General features: G+C 34.0%; 1 protein-coding gene across 2 annotated transcripts in view; it reads right to left on the bottom strand.

The window, feature by feature from the left end:
* Window positions 1-18584, bottom strand: part of PCDH10 (protocadherin 10) — a gene marked incomplete at both ends in the record, with an annotated part of 29040 nt that overhangs the window by 1456 nt on the left and 9000 nt on the right. Inside the window, 2 exons of one of the 2 annotated variants that reach the window (XM_080343354.1) lie at window positions 532-627; window positions 13379-13684. In XM_080343354.1, coding sequence (XP_080199480.1) covers window positions 532-627; window positions 13379-13684 — 402 coding nt within the window. The remainder of the gene's footprint in view (window positions 1-531; window positions 628-13378; window positions 13685-18584) is intronic. The other variant, XM_080343355.1, reaches the window with a different exon arrangement.

Here is an 18584-nt window from a genome sequence, read left to right as displayed (position 1 = left end):
TTTGCACAGATCAGGTGGTCCCCATGCAATTCTGCAATTGATACAGAGATTATGGGAGACTGTCATCTCCTGCATTCCACTCAGCTCGTTAGGTTTTACAGTGAATGACTTTCACTTGTAGAGAACAACTACTTAAAAAGGAGTTGCTTACCTCAAATACATTATGGCAATGTTGGTTTTCAATTTGCATTATTGATTTTAACTCTTCATATTTTTATTGTTTGTTTTACAGTCTACATCTTAATTGTAGCAAACGAAATATTGCCCTTTAGTAAGTCCCGTCAGCTTTGACAGAACCGGGAATGGATAATTCTAGTGACAACCAACAGACTGCAAATTCAGCATACTTGTTTTAACTCAGCCCAATTGAAGAGAGACCAGGATTTAAGTAGTGGTAGAAGGTATTGTCTATGAAATAACTTGGTTATTTCAGTTACCCTGGAGCTCTAGTTCAGTTAGCAGCAACTATATTTTTGGAAAAAGGTCAACAAGTGAATGGAAATGCAGAGTAAACTACCATAGCTCCCTCACCCTTTGTAGTGGTGTATCCAGGTAAAGGGTGAGACACACGGCTGGAGCTGGGGCTAGGGGATGTAGAATGGGGATTACTCTGCTGCCACCCACGTTCTGTGGATAAAAAAGTATTCCAGTCACTGTAGGTGTCAATTTAGTATCTTTTGCAATCCATAAAGTCTTTTTTTCTTTCTAAATGAACAATTACTTAAATAAGTTTTTTTAAAGCATTACTAATAATATTTTATGAAAACTCCATTATTGGTGTTATAAAAAGAGATTGTGTTTATCCAGTCCAATAAACTTCGGTACACAAGTATGAAAATAATATTTTTCTCATATATCTTCTCCTAATGAATTAGTTTAAGGGGAACTTTTTTTTTCCTTTTTCATTCAAGGATTTAGTTAAGAAATTTTGTGTTTCAAGCCTATGTATGCTGTAAAGCACATTTGGACAAAATAGTTTGCATTCCAGATGCCAATGCTACGTTTTACACAATTAATGTGGTTTTGTTAACTCCGTATTATATCGAGTAATTGAAAAAAGGAAGATGGAACATACTTACGTTTGTACTTGGCTGTTGGTTGATTGGTTGGGTTTTTTTTGTTAATTAATTAATTAATTTTGTTGTTGTTGTTTGCTTGGTTTTTTTTAACAAACAAACAAACAGCCAACTGTCCCCTAATGTCAGTGAGCCATTGTTTATGTGCTTATGCACATAATGAGCCATTGTTTATGTGTTTATGTATAAGTTTGGAGACTCTTGAGGGCTGCTCAGGGAGTTAGGTAAGAACGAGACCACACTCTGTCTGGCTATTTCTGGCATCTGACAAGACAGGGAAGGCAGGAGAAGCTCCCACATGTAAACATATAAGTTGCACCAAGGCAAAATTTGTCCCTAATAGAGACATGGAATTCAGTATGACTGAAATGTTCTTTCTGGAATCTGCAAAACCAAAACTATAAATACTGTTTCTAAAATAAACTGACAGCATTTGACTGATGGGTACAATTATCCAGATTTCATGTAAAACAACAAAGAAAATTGTGAGCATTAGATCTTCAGGCTGCAAATAAATAAAGTAGGCTAAAATGCAGAAGTTTGTAATTGTTGCACTGACTCTCTTCTAGAAACAGACTTGCTTTTAGCTAAATAAACAAACTTCATAGACCATTAAAATCTTTCCTTCCTTTGAGAATACATCTTCTGGAACAAGATGATTATGCCAAAAATCTATCTTTTGTACAAAATAGACAACGTAACCACATATCCTTTCCTTTTGTCTTAATCATTAAGAGCATATATTTCCATGTCTATATTTATTCAAATCAGTTCAAGAAACACTGATTCTCAGGCAAGCTAAAATTTGACAGTGGTGGACAGTACACTGCCCATAATGCAGTGAACATGACAAATAGTGTTATTCACTCTATGAAAACGGGGCAAGAGCTTTGTCCTTTGTATTTAAGTGGAGAAGTGCCACTTTTCAAATGCAAACACAGTGTTGAATTCTGTATTAACAAACTGATTATCGCGTTTTTTTGAAAAATATATATTGACCAAATTTCTGACACATATTGTCACTTTTATTAGCTTTGTTTCAAGATCAGAAAAATACATAATTAAAAGATATTTTTGATGTTTGTAACATGTCTTGGTAAATATTTTCATGTGGCAAATGGACTACCTGATACAAATGTCGACACATCATGACAGTCACTGAAATAACGTTTATCTGGTGCTATTGAGTGCTCTGAGACTTATATCCTACCTGGATTTAGCTGATCCTCTGAAAAAAATTAAAAAAAAAAAGGCATTTCAGTTCTTAAGTATCTAAGTCTCAGCTCATGTAAGCACCAGATAAAATTTCTCTCTGTTTAGGACTATCTTCAAGCATAGCCTTAAATTTAAGCACTGACCTTAATCAACATGTGCTGCACATTAAACATGCGATTAAGAAGGATTTTCTTTTGAATTATGTCCTGGATTTTGTCATCAATGTTCTGTGGCAAATAAGATACTTTTATATGTATTTGATTCTGCTGTAAATGATGACAATATCTTTTTCACTGCCAGCAATAGCCCAGTGGCACAGTACGTATCAGATTTGATTTATCTCTGGTTGCCATCATTTACCACAGAAACAATGCTTTTTAGTTAATACAATTCAGCACAGAAAGTGCTAATCTATATTCCATAATGTGCCAGAAGAATACCAAAGACAGTTTTGCCAAAAGACACAGTAAGCAGAAGAATGTATTTTCATCTTTCTGTATTATTACAACCTCATTATCTACCTGAAAACACTAAAGATAATATATGACATCATCATTATATGCAGAGAATCATGGAATATTTAATTTTGCAAGAGTTCATATAATTCTGTGTTATATTAAGATGAATTAAATAACTCGTCGGTTATTCTTGATTTTCGTTAAACTTAGTACAGAGCATATTCCCTAAGAATATTTCCTGATTCTCCATCAACAACTTATTCTAATTGCATTCATGCTCTATTAGCAAATTCACATTCTTCTCAATTGACTGTAACCTAATAATTTTCGTACTATCCTTAGTAATACAAGTATCTGATTCCTTTTTTTTTTTTTAAAAAAAAAAAACAAAAGCCAATATATTTGTATTTAACAGTAATTTTTTATCTTTGCTATGATGTTTTTTCCACCACCTCTCTCTCCTAGCAGGGATTAGGTGACATTATGATTGGGCAGGTATGTCCCCTCTCCTTCTGTGAATGTTTTATTTTCCATTTCTAAAGTACAGTACTTAACATTGTTTTTCATGAGCAGCAAACACTCAGATTTCAGAGAGTCCTTCCCAGTTTACCAGGGTAACATAGTTAAGTGTATGTTAAGTGCAACTAAATTTCTCACAATCCTTTCATATTTTCTTTTATTCAAAAAGTCTAATTGGCTCAGTTTCTACCCATGAATGAAATGTGCCCATGAGCATTCTGTGTTACTTAAGACTACCAGAATGGAATTACTTATGCCCACATTATTAAAATTTCTTATCCACATCAAGGACCATGTACTGTGATGCTATTCAGTCTGCTGACAGGAATGGTCCCTGGCCCATGTTCTGATGCCCACACCATACGCAGGACTTGTTAGGGAAGAAAGTTAGTTGACACAGGCTAAAGGTGTGCCAGAGAGTGTAAGAGTACAGACTGTAACATTACATTGCTGGGAAGAATCTTATTTAATTAATTAGAAGCAGTGTATCCATATCAAACATAAAAAATATTGCAGGTAGAAAGCACACAGGACTCTATCTTGAGTAGAGCAGGAAAAAGTTATATATATACGACAGCTGTGTGCAGGTACAGTCAATTGTCGTCTAAATTCCAATTTTAGAATAGATGGGTGTCAAATTGAAGCACAAAGAGGCAGCTAAAAAGGTCACAAAGGGACAGAATTTCACTCTGACATAAGATGAATCCACAATATCAGCATGTATAAAAATTCCTTATGGATAGAGAAAAGTTGCATTTAAGCAGTCTCATAATGAATCCAGTGCTGAATGTGATCGTGATGTGGGAGGTGAAAAGAAAGTCAGAGGACTCAGATCACGTGCTAAAACAGAAGTCTGTCTTCCCCGTAAGTTCTTTTGTGAAACTACTCTGCATCCATTTATTTTTTTTTCTAATCCACGTGATTCCTGATAACCTGTGAAAACGTCATGTAAAACAACATCATTTACACATATAAACCAGATCACATGTATGCAAGAAATGCAGATTTGCTCTTGCAACTCTTACATGCACATGATTTTCAGGCAGAATTTAGGAAGCAAGTTCTGAACATTTGCTTCACCATGTCCACGATATTTTATTCAACCAAGAAGACCATCAGCTTATCAAAGAAACAAATTAAATTACCTTAGGAGAGTTTGGATTTTCAGTGAATCTACATTGATTACTATAATAATATTTAGTTCTTCGAATAATTTATTAGGTATTGAAGTTAAAAATTGTAATTGTCTGTCTCCTACTTCCTGTCTTACAAGAAGGTACCAAACACATCATTTTTCACTCTTCTGACTTCACTATAGTATGTTTCTAAAACAAATTAAATATATTGACAGCTACCTCCCAGCAGCAGTCATCCTTCTGCTAGCATGAAACTGTGCATTCTCAGTGGCTAGTGTGCAAATAGAGCTGTTTACAGGCTTGCCAGATAAATAGCAACACTGATCCCTATAGTGTACTTTGTCCAAACACAACAAATAGATGCAGTTCCTTCTTTTACTGGCTCTCTGTTGCATTCTTTAAATGGTTTTCCCTATTTGCCCTCCTTTGGTCAAGAAAAAAAAAAAAAAAGAAAGAAAGAAAGAAAGAAAGAAAGGGAAGCCCTCAAAAATTAAAGCAGTGGAAATGACAGCAGAAAATCAGAGTTATTGTGTGCAGCAAAAGAGCCAGAAGCAAGAATAATTTCCTCTACTGTGCAGGCCAAGGAGTTCCTAAGATAGAGGCAAGCAGAGAGGAAAAGACTTCGCTGTGTGTAGACCCAAGTTTAGGCACACATTCAATTCTCCAGCTCCTGACTGTCACAGTAAGGAGTTTTGTATATTTAAGAATAACATTTATTCATAATTAATAGGATTTGCCTATCAAAAATAAATAACTTTAGTGCCTTTGAAAATTTTAACTGTAAACATCTCGTTGCTTTCCAAAGAGACTCATGTCCGTAAGTGGCTAAACTACTTTTGTCAGAGGATTAAAATTTATAGGAAAAGAGGCATTTTGGAATTTTGAACCAGCATAACACAGTAATCATCTCAAAAATTACTCCTAAATTTTCAAGCAATCTTTCTGCTGGTTTCTTTTATATTCCACTGTTAGGAATCCAGAAAATGGCATTTCATTATTTAAAAAAGAAAATATTAAAAAAAAATCTCACAGATGGTATATTCATGGCAGACATAAGCACTCTCAAAACTGACATAATTGAATAAATATAGCACCAGTCTGAGATAGCTAGATATACAAGACTTCTCAGTGTTCCAGTCAGAACTGGCAAACACAGACTTTTACAGCTATTAGAGGAACATAAATAGTTGAAATGACATTTTTTTTAAGACAAACTAAAAATATATTTTTTTTAACCTTTTCAATTATTTTCCTTCACCGTACTTGGTAAGAGCTCTAGAGTTGTCCAAGATAGAAGATGCTATGTAAACCTAATAACAGGTATATTTTTTTACCAGTATTTTGTACAATATAAGGTACTGTTAAATCTGTCCAAGATCACAGTTACATAAAGAGATTCAAGCAAATTGTGTTTAAATATAACATCTAACATCTGTGCTTTAAAATTAAAAGAATGTTTTTTTCTTTATTTTCATGAAAATAATGCCATGTATAGGTTTTATTGGGCTATAGCCAAGTTATCTTTGCATATTTATATGTTTCTTTCTAATTTTTCTTTCTGAATTATCCCTTTCCTTTCTGTTATTTCAGCAGTACTCTGTAAGTGTTCTTCCCTTTGAGCAATAACTGCAAGAGGAAATATTCAGATGAAGAAGGCAAAGCGGTCATGGATGCGAGATAAAAATACCTGTCAGAAGTTATGCAATAATCATTGAACAGTGAATCATCATAAGTGGCTTATTTAACATCACAGAGTACCTAAAATAGTGAGTAAAAATCCATCATAGTCTTGCTCTCTCCTTATTCTATTTTAATTAGTGTTACCTGTTTATTTCAGGTTTAGGGTTTTTTTTGTAAGCTTTTTTTACCCAATAGAGATAATGTATCTGAACTGGCAAACTAGAAGTATATGCAGATAAAACTCTGAGCAGTTCAGATACAGCTGTTTGCAAAAATGGGAATGCTCTATTAGATTTTTTAGAAATGGACAAGTGTTCAGTTAGGTTTCTCAGCATTATTGGATGTTGGCTTTTCAACTAAGCCTCCATTTTTGCTGAGGGATTTTGCATGTACAACGTCATTCTCATTTGTGCAGAAATGAAAGCTGTATCCTGTCACTGAGATAAACTCCTTACTATAAGTTAAGAATTCCACTGTCTGTGACAGGATATGCAGGATACTCAGCTATGCAGATCAGATTCAAAGTTGAAAGATACAATTTTAACATTCTTTTTGAGCACAAAACTGCACTATTCACAAAGGAACAACTCTTTTACTATGCACATATAATTTGTTTATTCATACCAATAAAATTGCATTTCAATGCCATTCATTTCAATTGAGCATTAGAATGTTTTCTTTCTTCCTACCCCAAGAACTGTCAGACATGCATGCAACTTACTGTTGCTAATTTGTATGCTTTTACTTCTGCGCATTTTTATTTCACATATGTGTGAAAATCATAAATTGAGTTTAAAATTATTAATGAAGGGACAAGATAGCTTACCATTTTACCTGATTTGTAGTAGAAATCAAGTAGGTTAATTTTAAAAGCAAAAAAACCTCATTTTAAAAAGTCAATCAAGTGTCCCATTCAAAATAGCTGATATTTATGCTTACGCAAATATAATGCTATAATATCTATCACAGCTGTGATAAAACTACACAAATACTTTCCAGAAACAAGAAATAACTAAAAACCCCAAAATTCTTCTTTTGTCTTATTAAATGTACAAAATTGTAATTTCCTTTTTTTTTTTGGAGGGGGGAGACGACGACGGGGGACGACTGGGCAGGCAGAAGGACACTGTTCCAAAACAATAAAGGCTTCTTGCTTAAAACATCTTTTCCTGTATTTCTGTTAAACATCCACAGAAAATGCTGTGTTACATACCCTACCATACAGAAATAGGCCTTTATGATCATAATTAGATAAAAATACCCCAAAAATATTACATGGACTTTTTTTAATACTTTGAAAGTTAATCAAAGGATTGTGAGACACTTCTTGTCCTGGTATAAAGACATGAACATTTTTCTCTTCCAGGTCATTTGTTCTAATCTGTTTCAGGGAGATAGATAATGTTTGTAAGTCAAACTGTTCTTTGTGCTAGCTCTGTGGTAGATTATTTGAAATAAATTGATGATTCAATTCCTAAACATTCAACTGTGTAAAGACTTTTGAAAGCTTTTTAATTTTATTTGTAAACCAACACGACATGAATAGGTCAAGTTGAGCAGGTGCCAAATACATCATGAAATGAGAAACTCAGACTACATCTATAGCTTCACATGAACATAGGGAGTTGTGCTCAGACCCGAGCCTGATCCCTGTGGTTGTGTTTAGCCCTTTGTTGTACCTCGGCTGCAGAGTCAGTCAATGCTTATCCAGGCTACGAAACGGAGGTACAGAATGAGGACGAGCCTACTTTTAAATTTTTGGATGGTACAAACAAGACTCATGCAAATAATTTGATTCTGCAAGCCTAGACCTATGTGTATCTATCAAAGGTAGTGTTGGTATTTCATATCCATGCCACATAAATCAAAACAGCCAAGGAAAGGGATTTTTTTTCCTTCCAATTCACCTTGCTCAGCCCACCAGCTCCTTGGGGTAGAGACCAGCTTTTTTATTTTCTTTCTGTGTGTATGTCATACCTAACATGATAAAATCCTAATTCATACATAAAATATGTTGGTGGTGTTAGCAATAATTACTATGATAATGATATATTTTCATCAGTGAAGATGAAGATGCTTCTGTGTATGTAGAAGATATTGCACAGTTAATTAGGACTCTACTTTAGAACACAATTATTATTCCAGAATGTCTCTGCGCATAAACACTGTTATTCTGTGTAGTAAATCATTACTTTCTGCAGTTTGTTTTAAACCTGCTTCCAAAGTAGATTAAGCTATGCTGCAGTAATTTTTTAAAAGCAAACTAAGCATTTCTACATAGAAAGTTAAGGTATTATGACGATATTTAGCTGTTTTCATACTTAAAAAATCCTAACCTCTTACTAGGAAGAAAAAAATGTTCTATCACTCATGTCAGTATGTAATTTTAGGAGAACTCTGAAGTATTACGAAAGAATTGTACATCTAGAATGATTCACAATTACAGAAAACAAAACAAAACAAACAAACACAAAACAAAACATAAAACAAATGAAAGCTACTTCTTATGATCAATTATCAACCAAAACACTACTGAGCTGAATGTTACAGTGCTATTCCCACTGTTACCATCTCAGAACCTTGTCAAAAATATTAGAAATAGATCAGAATCAGACTGATCAGGTATTCATTGTGAAGATGGTCTCTCTTAAATAGCCTACAGAATGTGGTACAAGAGAGTTTGAATCTTGAATTAGTGGCTTGGGTCACTACAGTAAAAACACTTATAAAAATAATGGCTAATATAATGAATTCAGACTGAAAAATTAGGTAGAAATAGTTAGAATCTATTTTAAAAATAGAGGAATTTCAAAAGCTACATTTTACTTTCCTCACAAGTGTTATTCACTTGTTCAAGTTCAGAATCTCTTTTATGTTTTATGAACATTCAAGTCATTATGAAAATTTCTTAACTGTTTGCAGAAAGGCAGTGTTCAAATCACATGGATGAAGGAGAGGAAATAACGGTAAATTATGCAGTAAGAGAAATATGCAAGTTAGAAGAAGCCTGGAGTCATTCTATAAGAAAACTGTTTTCAAAAACCCTACAATGTATTGATCCCATCACAATTTTTCATTCTAAATACTTAAAAATTATGTAAAAAAAAAAATTATTCAAAATATATTATTTGAATAAAGATCTACTTTTGGTGTATTCTGCTCAGAATAATAAACAGAATATGTATGTGGAAATAGTTGTTTGAATATGTCCAATGGCTTAGATCAGTAAGGTGAAAATTTGACGACGGGACATAAAAAAAACCTTTTAAATACGAGGATTTGTATTTTTTTGTACCTTAAAATTTGTAATATAGCTGCTGCTGTGTTCATTTATCCATGCAATGACCTAAACCTCAAACAACAAAGAAGCGAACCTCTAAGTCCCCACTATGAAGCCCTTGGTTTCAATCACACACCATAATCATAAGTTCAACAGATTACTGTATTATTTATGTCAAATGTATATAATTTTATCCAATATGTATGATCTTGTCAGTTCATGACCTCATTGTCCTTCAATTGTTTTGTCTCCTTGCTGTTCTCTTGTTATTGAAAATGGCAAATGAAAGTGCCCAGCTTACCTTCTCAGTTTTCATGCACTCTCCTGTTTACTCCATGTCCCTATCACAGCTTGTCTACGTTAACTAGTACTAAGCTTTTCATATTACTTTGAATATAAATATTTTCAATAGTTTTGCTGCTATGTTATTTATTTCTATGGAATGAAGAGACTGGCTAGAGCAACACAGTGATACATTTTTGTGTGAGGGTTTTATAACACTTTTTAGTGTATTTTCAAGTCAATTCCTTTTTACAGCCTAGCATTTTATTTCGTTCTTGCTGGCTTTGTACATTGGGAGACACTTTTTAGGGAATTATTTCCCAATCTTTTTTCCCAAGAAGAGTTCAGATTTCTCATGATACAATTTATCTTTTCTATGGTTCTGCATGGAACGTCCCCATTGGAACACCATGCAGGAATCACCAGGCAGACACAACTTGAGCAGAGACACTCATATGACACAGTTGAAAGCTCCACATAGAGCTACCAGCTTACATTCATTGCTATTGACCTAATGGCACAGCTTAAGCAAGTTCGTTCTCCCAGCTGTTCTACCATGCTGATACTGCTCTGCAGCCTTCAATTCCAGAGCGAGATAGGTCAGAAATAGACTGAATTTTCTGGACCATGCTTCACTGCACAATGTAGGCATACATAGTCTATTAGAGACTTGATTGACCTAAACCATTTTATATCATCTGCAAATACCGCCACCTTTTTCTCATTTCTGTTTCTAGATAATTATATTTTTAAACTCCATGGATCTCTGTATAGACACATGGGGAACTCTGCTTCTACTAAAATGTTCTGTTTATCCTTGTGACTTTTTTCTCTCAGACACAGATACTCTGGTAATGCTTTACTAGCTTATTCCACTACACAGAAACTATGCTAAAGGCTTTTTTGTCAGTTGACATACGCTAGATTGATTAAATTCTATCAAATTTCTAATAGATTGACAATCTTTCTGTTTAATTTTCCTGGACAGATGCCAGCTACCTTCTTCCAAAACCCCACAGTCACAATGTCATGTCCTATATGCCACAGTTTCTCAATGGAGTCTGATTTAGAAGATTTTCTACTACCTTTTTTTAAAATGATAAACACAACTTGGAACATTCTTTGGCTACTAGCTTTTGTTAGAAAATGAAAGAAAAATAATCTACTGTCTTCTTCCTATTTCTTTTAGTCACACTTGCAACAACATCCTCTTCTGTGACTCAGTCTTGCACACTCCTTTGAAGTGGTTACCTGAGATAGGTAGCTACCTCAATATGCCTGTCTTTCATTCTCCATCCCTCCTCTGGTAAAAACAAATGCAAAGACACAGTTTAGAATCTTTGCAATGTCCTTGTTCTGACCAACTGCAGTTCAAGAAACACACCAGTTCTCTTCTAGCTTGCTACATTTGACATCTGAAAAATTGTCTATATTTATTTGAATGCCTTTGGCTATTTGCTCTAAGAACTTCCATATATCTCTGCTAATTTCCATCCTGAAGTTTACCTGCTAAAACTTACGCTCTCTTCTGTTCATTTTACTTAAGAATCTCTCTTTCTTTTACAGACATTTTTAGTTCAAATAGTTTTTGTATTCTGCAATATACTTTTTCTTCTTTGCTAATGTTTTTTTAATACAGCTGTTTCCATACATGCTGCAACTTCTTATACAGTATTTTTGCTGAATATGAGGATTCTGTTTCATACATTTTAATAATTTCTTTTAAAAAAGAATCATTCTACTGACAAACTAGTTTTTATATTATGTTCTTTAAGAAGCTGAATTTAATTTTATTATGGTTGCAATTACACTGTAGCTCAACTAAAGTTCCTTCCTGAATCAAATTCCTCTTATATATTCGTCTTGCCTTATTCATTGAACATATTATTAATAATGAATTATTTACCCATTGCTACAAACATTGTGCTAATTTTCTTTTCTTTGCTTCTGTTTTTCACTATACAATTATAACCTAGAATTTAACTAAAGAATATGTTAAAAAAAAGTAAAATAAAACAGGAAAATATTATTCTTGGTTTTGTGGCAGTTTTAGGTTTGAGATTCACAGAAAAAAAGTATAACTGAATCTGGATTCTCAAGTGGTTTATGTAATACTACTCATTTATATTGTTTACTTTCAACATTTTACCTCTAATTTTTTAGACCCTCATACCAGAAAAGTGTAAAATGTAGACCAATGTTTATCTGTAAACAAATTGCTCAACAATATTGTTTATGTTAGCTGAAAAAAATTTAATACCTAAACTATCAAGAAAATAAATATTTCATTGTTATTTGAAACAAAAGTCTCAGGCCTAGAGTGAAACAGAACAGTGTTGTGTCACCAGATATAATCATCATTGTAATGCACATACTGCATCAGAACTGGTGTGATTAGATAATCAGTGCTATAAAACTCAAGTTTTTAGATGGTAATGAAAGAGATGAAATTTGTACTGATAGATTACAGTTTAGTACTAAAGAATGTTTCTTAGAGGTAAATGATGGAAGACTAGTTAGGGAAAGTCAGAGTCATAAGTTGTTAAGTCATAGCTAAGTGAAATTTCACATTGGTCGTTAAAGTATGAGCAGATGATTGACACCTGACATTTTAGCCTACACAAAATAAGCTGATTGTCTCAGATTTTTTAGGAATGGCTGTCACATCTCAGAACTGGTATCCAGATTTAGAAGCTTTCAGTAAAGCAAATCTAAAGACTGAGGTGGTTAAAAGACCTCTCTGAAGAACTGATAAATAACAAGGGAAAACTGAGCTGTCTGTGCTGAGAATGATCTGTAGCAAAGATCTACACAGGTTAGGACTGCCAGTACAGCACCTTTCAGAAAAACCAAGTGCTTTATAAAAATAAATAAATTAATACCATTCAGGAAGATTTGTTTTCCCGATTTGCTGTTCTAAAAGACTTGCTGCTTTATAAAAGGGTTGGTATTACAATGTTAATGTCTTTGGCTTATTTGGATGAGATAAACATCATAAACTCTTGAAGTCAAGGAGATTACAGTTTCTAATAAAATACAGAAGGGTGCTGAATAAAATAAAAAGACATATTAGATGAAAGTCTTACTCAAGGGTTCTACAACTCGCTCAGCCTCCAAAAGGAATTATGAAGGTATTTTTGAGATCTATCACACTCTTTTCTGACACCCAAACATAGTCAAAAGGCAACTGAAGAAATAAGTAAGGTGTTGGAACCAGACAGAAGGCATGGGCTGAAAGATGATCAGATGGAAGGCAAAAAGTTTTTTCTTCTTTCCAAACCACTAAACTATGTAAATAGTTACCTCAAAATAATACACATACTGTTTATTCACAAGATACTGCTCAATCATAAAAAGAAGATCTTAGGACAGTTCTCTTGACTTAATTTTATTCTTAAAAATGTTAGCCTGGCAATGGCAATGTTTAAACCATCTAGCCAAGGACACTTGGAAAATAATCCACCATCAGAAAATAAAATTGAGCAACTCCCCCACTAACATCAGACGATACTTTTGTTGTTGATGATCATGTCGTCCTAAAAACAAAGTTTTGTCTTTTTTTAAAAGCATTGAACAATGCCTTCTTTGGTGGTTTCTGAATCCAAGAGCAGCCATTTTCCCCCACTGTTCCTAAAACTGTGTCTATATTATTCCTGCTATTAATAGCAGAAAGAGCTAATTTTTATTCCCGCAAAGGGAACACTTTCATATAGCTTTTTGAATAGTACTTACTCAAATATGGTGGTTTGTAAGGCGCTCGTGTATTAGACAGCAGTCCATCCAACTCCTTCCTCTCCAGAGTGTTGTGAAGGGCCTTCTCTTTGCCGAAGGTGGAGAAGGACCTTTCTGCCCCCGGCTGGGCTTCTGGTGTTTCAAACACTTCAGTGTCTGGAACGGAGTCCATGCCAGGTACATGCAGATTGCTGCGGTAATCTGCAGCTTGGCGTCCATCGGATGGAACAAAGGAAGGCATCCAGCACCGATCTGAGTGGCCCAGTGCTTTACATTCCTCTGTGCAATTGGAGAAGAGATCCATGCCTGCAAGCATGAGAGAAAAAGAAACTACAGATATAAGCTTCAGCATCATGAACAGCTGCTGACAGATAAGAAAGATTATGTCGAGCAAAGAGAGAAGTGGAAAAAGAAATGTCGTAAGAACTTCTTCCACTACCTTCATCTCCTCAACAAAAAAAATAGAAGAAAAAAAACCTGACTGTCCAGACTTCAAAAGTCAAAGACACCATTTAGTAAGCATAAACAAATGCCAAAATGACATACGCATGCAAAAATATCACAAGAAGAGGGGTACTGGTGGTTCTATCTCACAAAATAGCTTTCAGATCTCACTGTTAGAACCCATTCAAATAAGGCTCAATTCCGCTTGTAGGTTGATGTCTGCGGTTTATCAGTTGAAAATACTTGTTGAGAACATGAAGGAATTTTTTCTACATAAAAGCATCTCTGACCAGAGAAACTAAATGTCCTGATCGAGGAACCTCAGATTTCATTTACAAAAATGAAATATTAATGAGTCCTATAAAGGAACTATCTGTGCATACATTAGTATGCACATAGAGCCTATTGATATTAAAAGCAGACCTTACAAAGTAGGAATCCAGCTTTCAAGTGATCAGGATGCCTTATTAAATCAATAGTTACATTATTCTTTCAGAGATAGTTTTCACTGCTATCGCAGCAAACCTTACTATCATCAAGTCATCCAAGTAGTGGGACAGAATGCTATAATAAATTACTGTAATTAGTGGTACAAAAGTAGCTGTAGTCCGATGTGACATGGCTGTGAATACTATTGACAAAATTGTTAATGCTTCCCTTATACAAGCAAACACTTTTCCCTGCCAGAGTGTAACTCTTTTCTTACAAATCCTTTAACAATATTAAGATTTCAAATGACAAGCTATGCTTCTATTGACTACCTATAGATCAGCCTTCCAAAATGTTTTTTGAGACTGTGAGTTACTAAATTGTTGGATTATACTTGTTTTGAGAGAAATGGCATATGAAATCTTAGGCATAGAGGAAAATAAATACTAACGTCTCCAAGTTGATAGTCAATATTTTACAGAAAAGCAGAACAATAAAGAAATATCTTATTCTTGTATTTATAAAAAGAACTGAGTGTCTTAGAATAGGTGTATGTCAAAACTGAACTAAATCTGTTGTAAACATTGCATTTACAAGCATTGCACTAGAATTATAAAAAATGACATTACTTGCAGAAGAAATAGGACAAAATTTTGAACAGCTGTAATAAGACTCATGTAATGTAGCTTGCGCACCAGCCAAGATTGTAAAGAACCGGATTAGCTTGATCTCTAATATGAGGATTAGTATTAAGAATTCTACCACTGTTTTGCACCATAATTTGATTTATATTAGTAATAGTTGTGCGATATCTCACACTGTAAAAAATCTCTTCAGCAAGCAAAAATCTTTCTGAATGATCAAGTGCTTGAGTACTAAAGGCAGTCACTTAGGCAGAGAGGAAAATAATGAAGGAAAAATAAGCTTTGTATCTCAGATTATCCTCACTTTATAATGACTTTTTAATTTTAAATTGAGTAATATACAATACTAGGTCCACTTTCGATTAGAACCTTGCATTGATAATTGGCATGCAGAAGTCTGAAAATAAATTACTAATCAGTGAACTGTTGAAGAATGCAGACGTGAACTGCAGATATGATTAAGGAGTCAGATGAAGATCATCAGGCAAGGCGTACAAATTGTATAGTTCTAAATTCTGTAGCGGTAGTAGCTGTCAAAGACTGAAAAGAAAGATTCAGTTGCAGGCTTTCTAGAAAGAAGCTAATATATAGCAATGTCTATAAAACTGTGTGTGTATCTCAGGTATTGAAATATCTGCACAAAAATATGTCAGGCAAGAAAATATCTATTTTATTAATCTAACTTTTTGCCATTCAGAAGACTTACATGACAATTAAGACAAATGGTTATTGCATTTTTCAGGCTACATACAAACAACAAATAACCCTAGTTTTAATAAGAAAAAAATGATGACAGTTAATTTTGCTAACAGTGTATCAACAAATGTAATCATTTAACATTTCTTGAAAGACAGCAGGAGAAAGAAAATATTATGAATTAATATTAAATTATATTCTTTTGTATATGGGGAGGAAGATGTTATAATACTATTTTTTAATATAGGCAGTCACAGACAGACCCTTTTTTGCCCTCCATAAATTTTAATTTCTCCTGGAAAACTATCCTCCATTTTACTATTTTGTTTCCACATCAGCTGCTAAACTGTAAAATGTCTCTGTCGAAATATTGGTTTTCAGTTCCTTTTTGAATACTGCTTGTCTACTGCAATGCACTGAATAGTATTATATAACAGTTTATTATTAAAGAGATTTTATAGCCACTATAAATCAGAATTTTGAATTAAAAAAATACTGAATGTAGCGGATACAGTATGTAGGCTTGTCTGACAAACTTTTTCCCCCTTGAAGATAGGAATATTAACAGAAGATAGGAATATTAACAAAACAAAACCCAGAAAAAAATGGAATTTTAATATATACTCCTGGAATATACAGCTATAATGTAAATGCTTGTATAGGATGGGAACAAAATCTTTGGAGGGGTGTTTGTGTATTGTTCCTACTTGGATCAGTCACAACATTCCCTGAGAGCTTAATGGACACAGAACCAAGTCTTTGGCTTTAGTATTTTGACAGAAAATAAATTCAACTTAGCACTCTGATTTTGAAATCCCTGGGCACCTGTGTATATTTATGCTGACTAAGATATAAATGCTGGCTATTCTTCCTCTACCTTTTTCCTGTGGGTCATGGTATAGAATTCTGCATTTCTAATAGAAAAACATTAAAAGCAGAGGAGGCAAAGGCTATTTGTTGTTTTCCAAGAAGGAAGGATATATCTTAACAAACAAAGTAAAACATTCAGCACAGAACACCTTCATATACCAAGAGTAATGTTCTTGATTTATAACAGAAAGAAACGTTCAGCAGTAGAACACTTCCATCTCATCTCCCTCATGAATCTGGTTATGTCTAGAATCCTTCAGAACTAAACTATCCTTCATAACTGCAAATCCAAATTAAAGAAAAATGCTTTATATTTTTCATTTAGTTATCACATTAGACAGATGTAGATAAGCTGAGTTTTTAAAGGTGACTCTGAGTTCTGAATTCCAAATATCCTTTGCAGATGCACACAGATAGTTTAATGCCCTAAAATGCTGAGAAATTATAAGCATTGCACTGTTTCAAATACAGCCTTCATATAAAAGCTCATGGCAAGGGCCATTAGTTCATCCCTACTTGCTCAAGTCTTATTACTAGATATGCCAGTGGGCGATTTGCGCTTTCACATAACCTTAACTGCAGATTTTGAAGCAAAACAAGCCCACATCCCTCCCTTGAAAGGAAAACAAAAACTCGTAAAGGAGTTCAATATTAAGTTTGGTATCTGCATCTGAATTTCCTGTACTCAGGTGCTTTGAATCAGATAGTTGGTAGTGTTGCATTTCTGAAGCATATTCCCAATTTGCTTCCTTTTTTTATATTTCAAAAGGAGAAAAATCAAAATTTCTATGTGCATGATTTCTAATTGGTTTGAAAGGCAGTTTACATCAAAGCAAAATTTAGGCCTATAAGCATTTTTAAATAATGTATTCTTTCTTAATTTAATTAAGGGAGAAGATCCATACACCAAGTAAATGAGTGAACAAATTCACATGTATCACTGAGTAAATGTTGTAAAAAAGTGCAAAAAAAAATTATTAAATATTGACAAAGTTATTTTATAGCATTGTTATTGAGAGGGGTTCTTTTTCCCAACACATGCCATTTTTTTCACAACTTTGGCTTTTATTTGGAATTAAATGGCAGTTTTCATTTCTTCTGTGGCAGCTTTTCTTAAAAAAGACGGTTAGATGGAAGGTAGGCATGATGTAGGGAACCAGGACTCCTTTTCAGATCTCCATTACCAGAACCATCGTCCTTTTCGTTAGATTATCCTTGAGCAAGTTACTCATTTCCTTATGATTCATGCTTTGTGTCAGTAAATAAGGATAATGATGTTAAGCTCTTTGTAGAAGACTTTATCTACTGAAGAACTGGACTTTATGAAAAAGAATTATTATAATTCTTTCTTGCTAAGTAATTGGTGTGCTGCCTGGGATAAAACTGATTTCATCTGCATGAGAACATGAATAGAGACTCAAACATCTTCGATATTCAACTCTTCCAAATCTCAACTTCAGAATTTCAAAGCCCTATCTGGACCACTGAAATGTGAACACTACAGAGCATGCAGTCCAAGGAAAAAAAAAAAAAAAAAAAAGGAAAAAAAAAAGCCAAAACCAAGAAAGGAAAAGGAAACCACCCTCAGCTTGAGTCAAAGCACTTTTCTAAGCCATTTTCATGTTCACTTTCACTTTATCCGAGATAGACTCTTAGCCCAAGTGACCTTCAAAACAGGATTTAGCTGTCACTCTGCATTGCCTCAGAAGGAATACTGGTTTTGTCTGTCCCTTTATCACTGAAATTCTATCCTTGACTTCTCGAATTCTACTTGTTATGAACACTGAAATATCATAGCTCTTCTGCAATAATGCATACTAACCCTTATGGGTTTTACCTAACCGGTATGGAAAAGGTGTGAGATAATGTTTCAGCCTGTGCCTTTGTATTAGACCCCTATGGATTCGCTTCATAAAATTCACTAGTGGAACTCTAATTTTAGATCTCAGCTTGTCACCAGTGCATACTGTCCGGTGCTGCATGAAAGAGATAGTCAACAAAGTTGATGCATTTTGTAGTATATACATTACAGTACATTTACTTAGCTTCACATCTTGGATATTTCTTCCTGAAGTGAATCTGAGAGATCATGACAATTCAGTGAGAAAGGTTTAACAAAGGTA

Source organism: Nesoenas mayeri (assembly GCF_963082525.1).
Source record: "Nesoenas mayeri genome assembly, chromosome: 4".
Lineage (NCBI taxonomy): Eukaryota > Metazoa > Chordata > Aves > Columbiformes > Columbidae > Nesoenas > Nesoenas mayeri.
The sequence above is the reverse complement of the archived record's forward strand: the minus strand, read 5'-3'. Positions and strand labels throughout refer to the sequence as shown.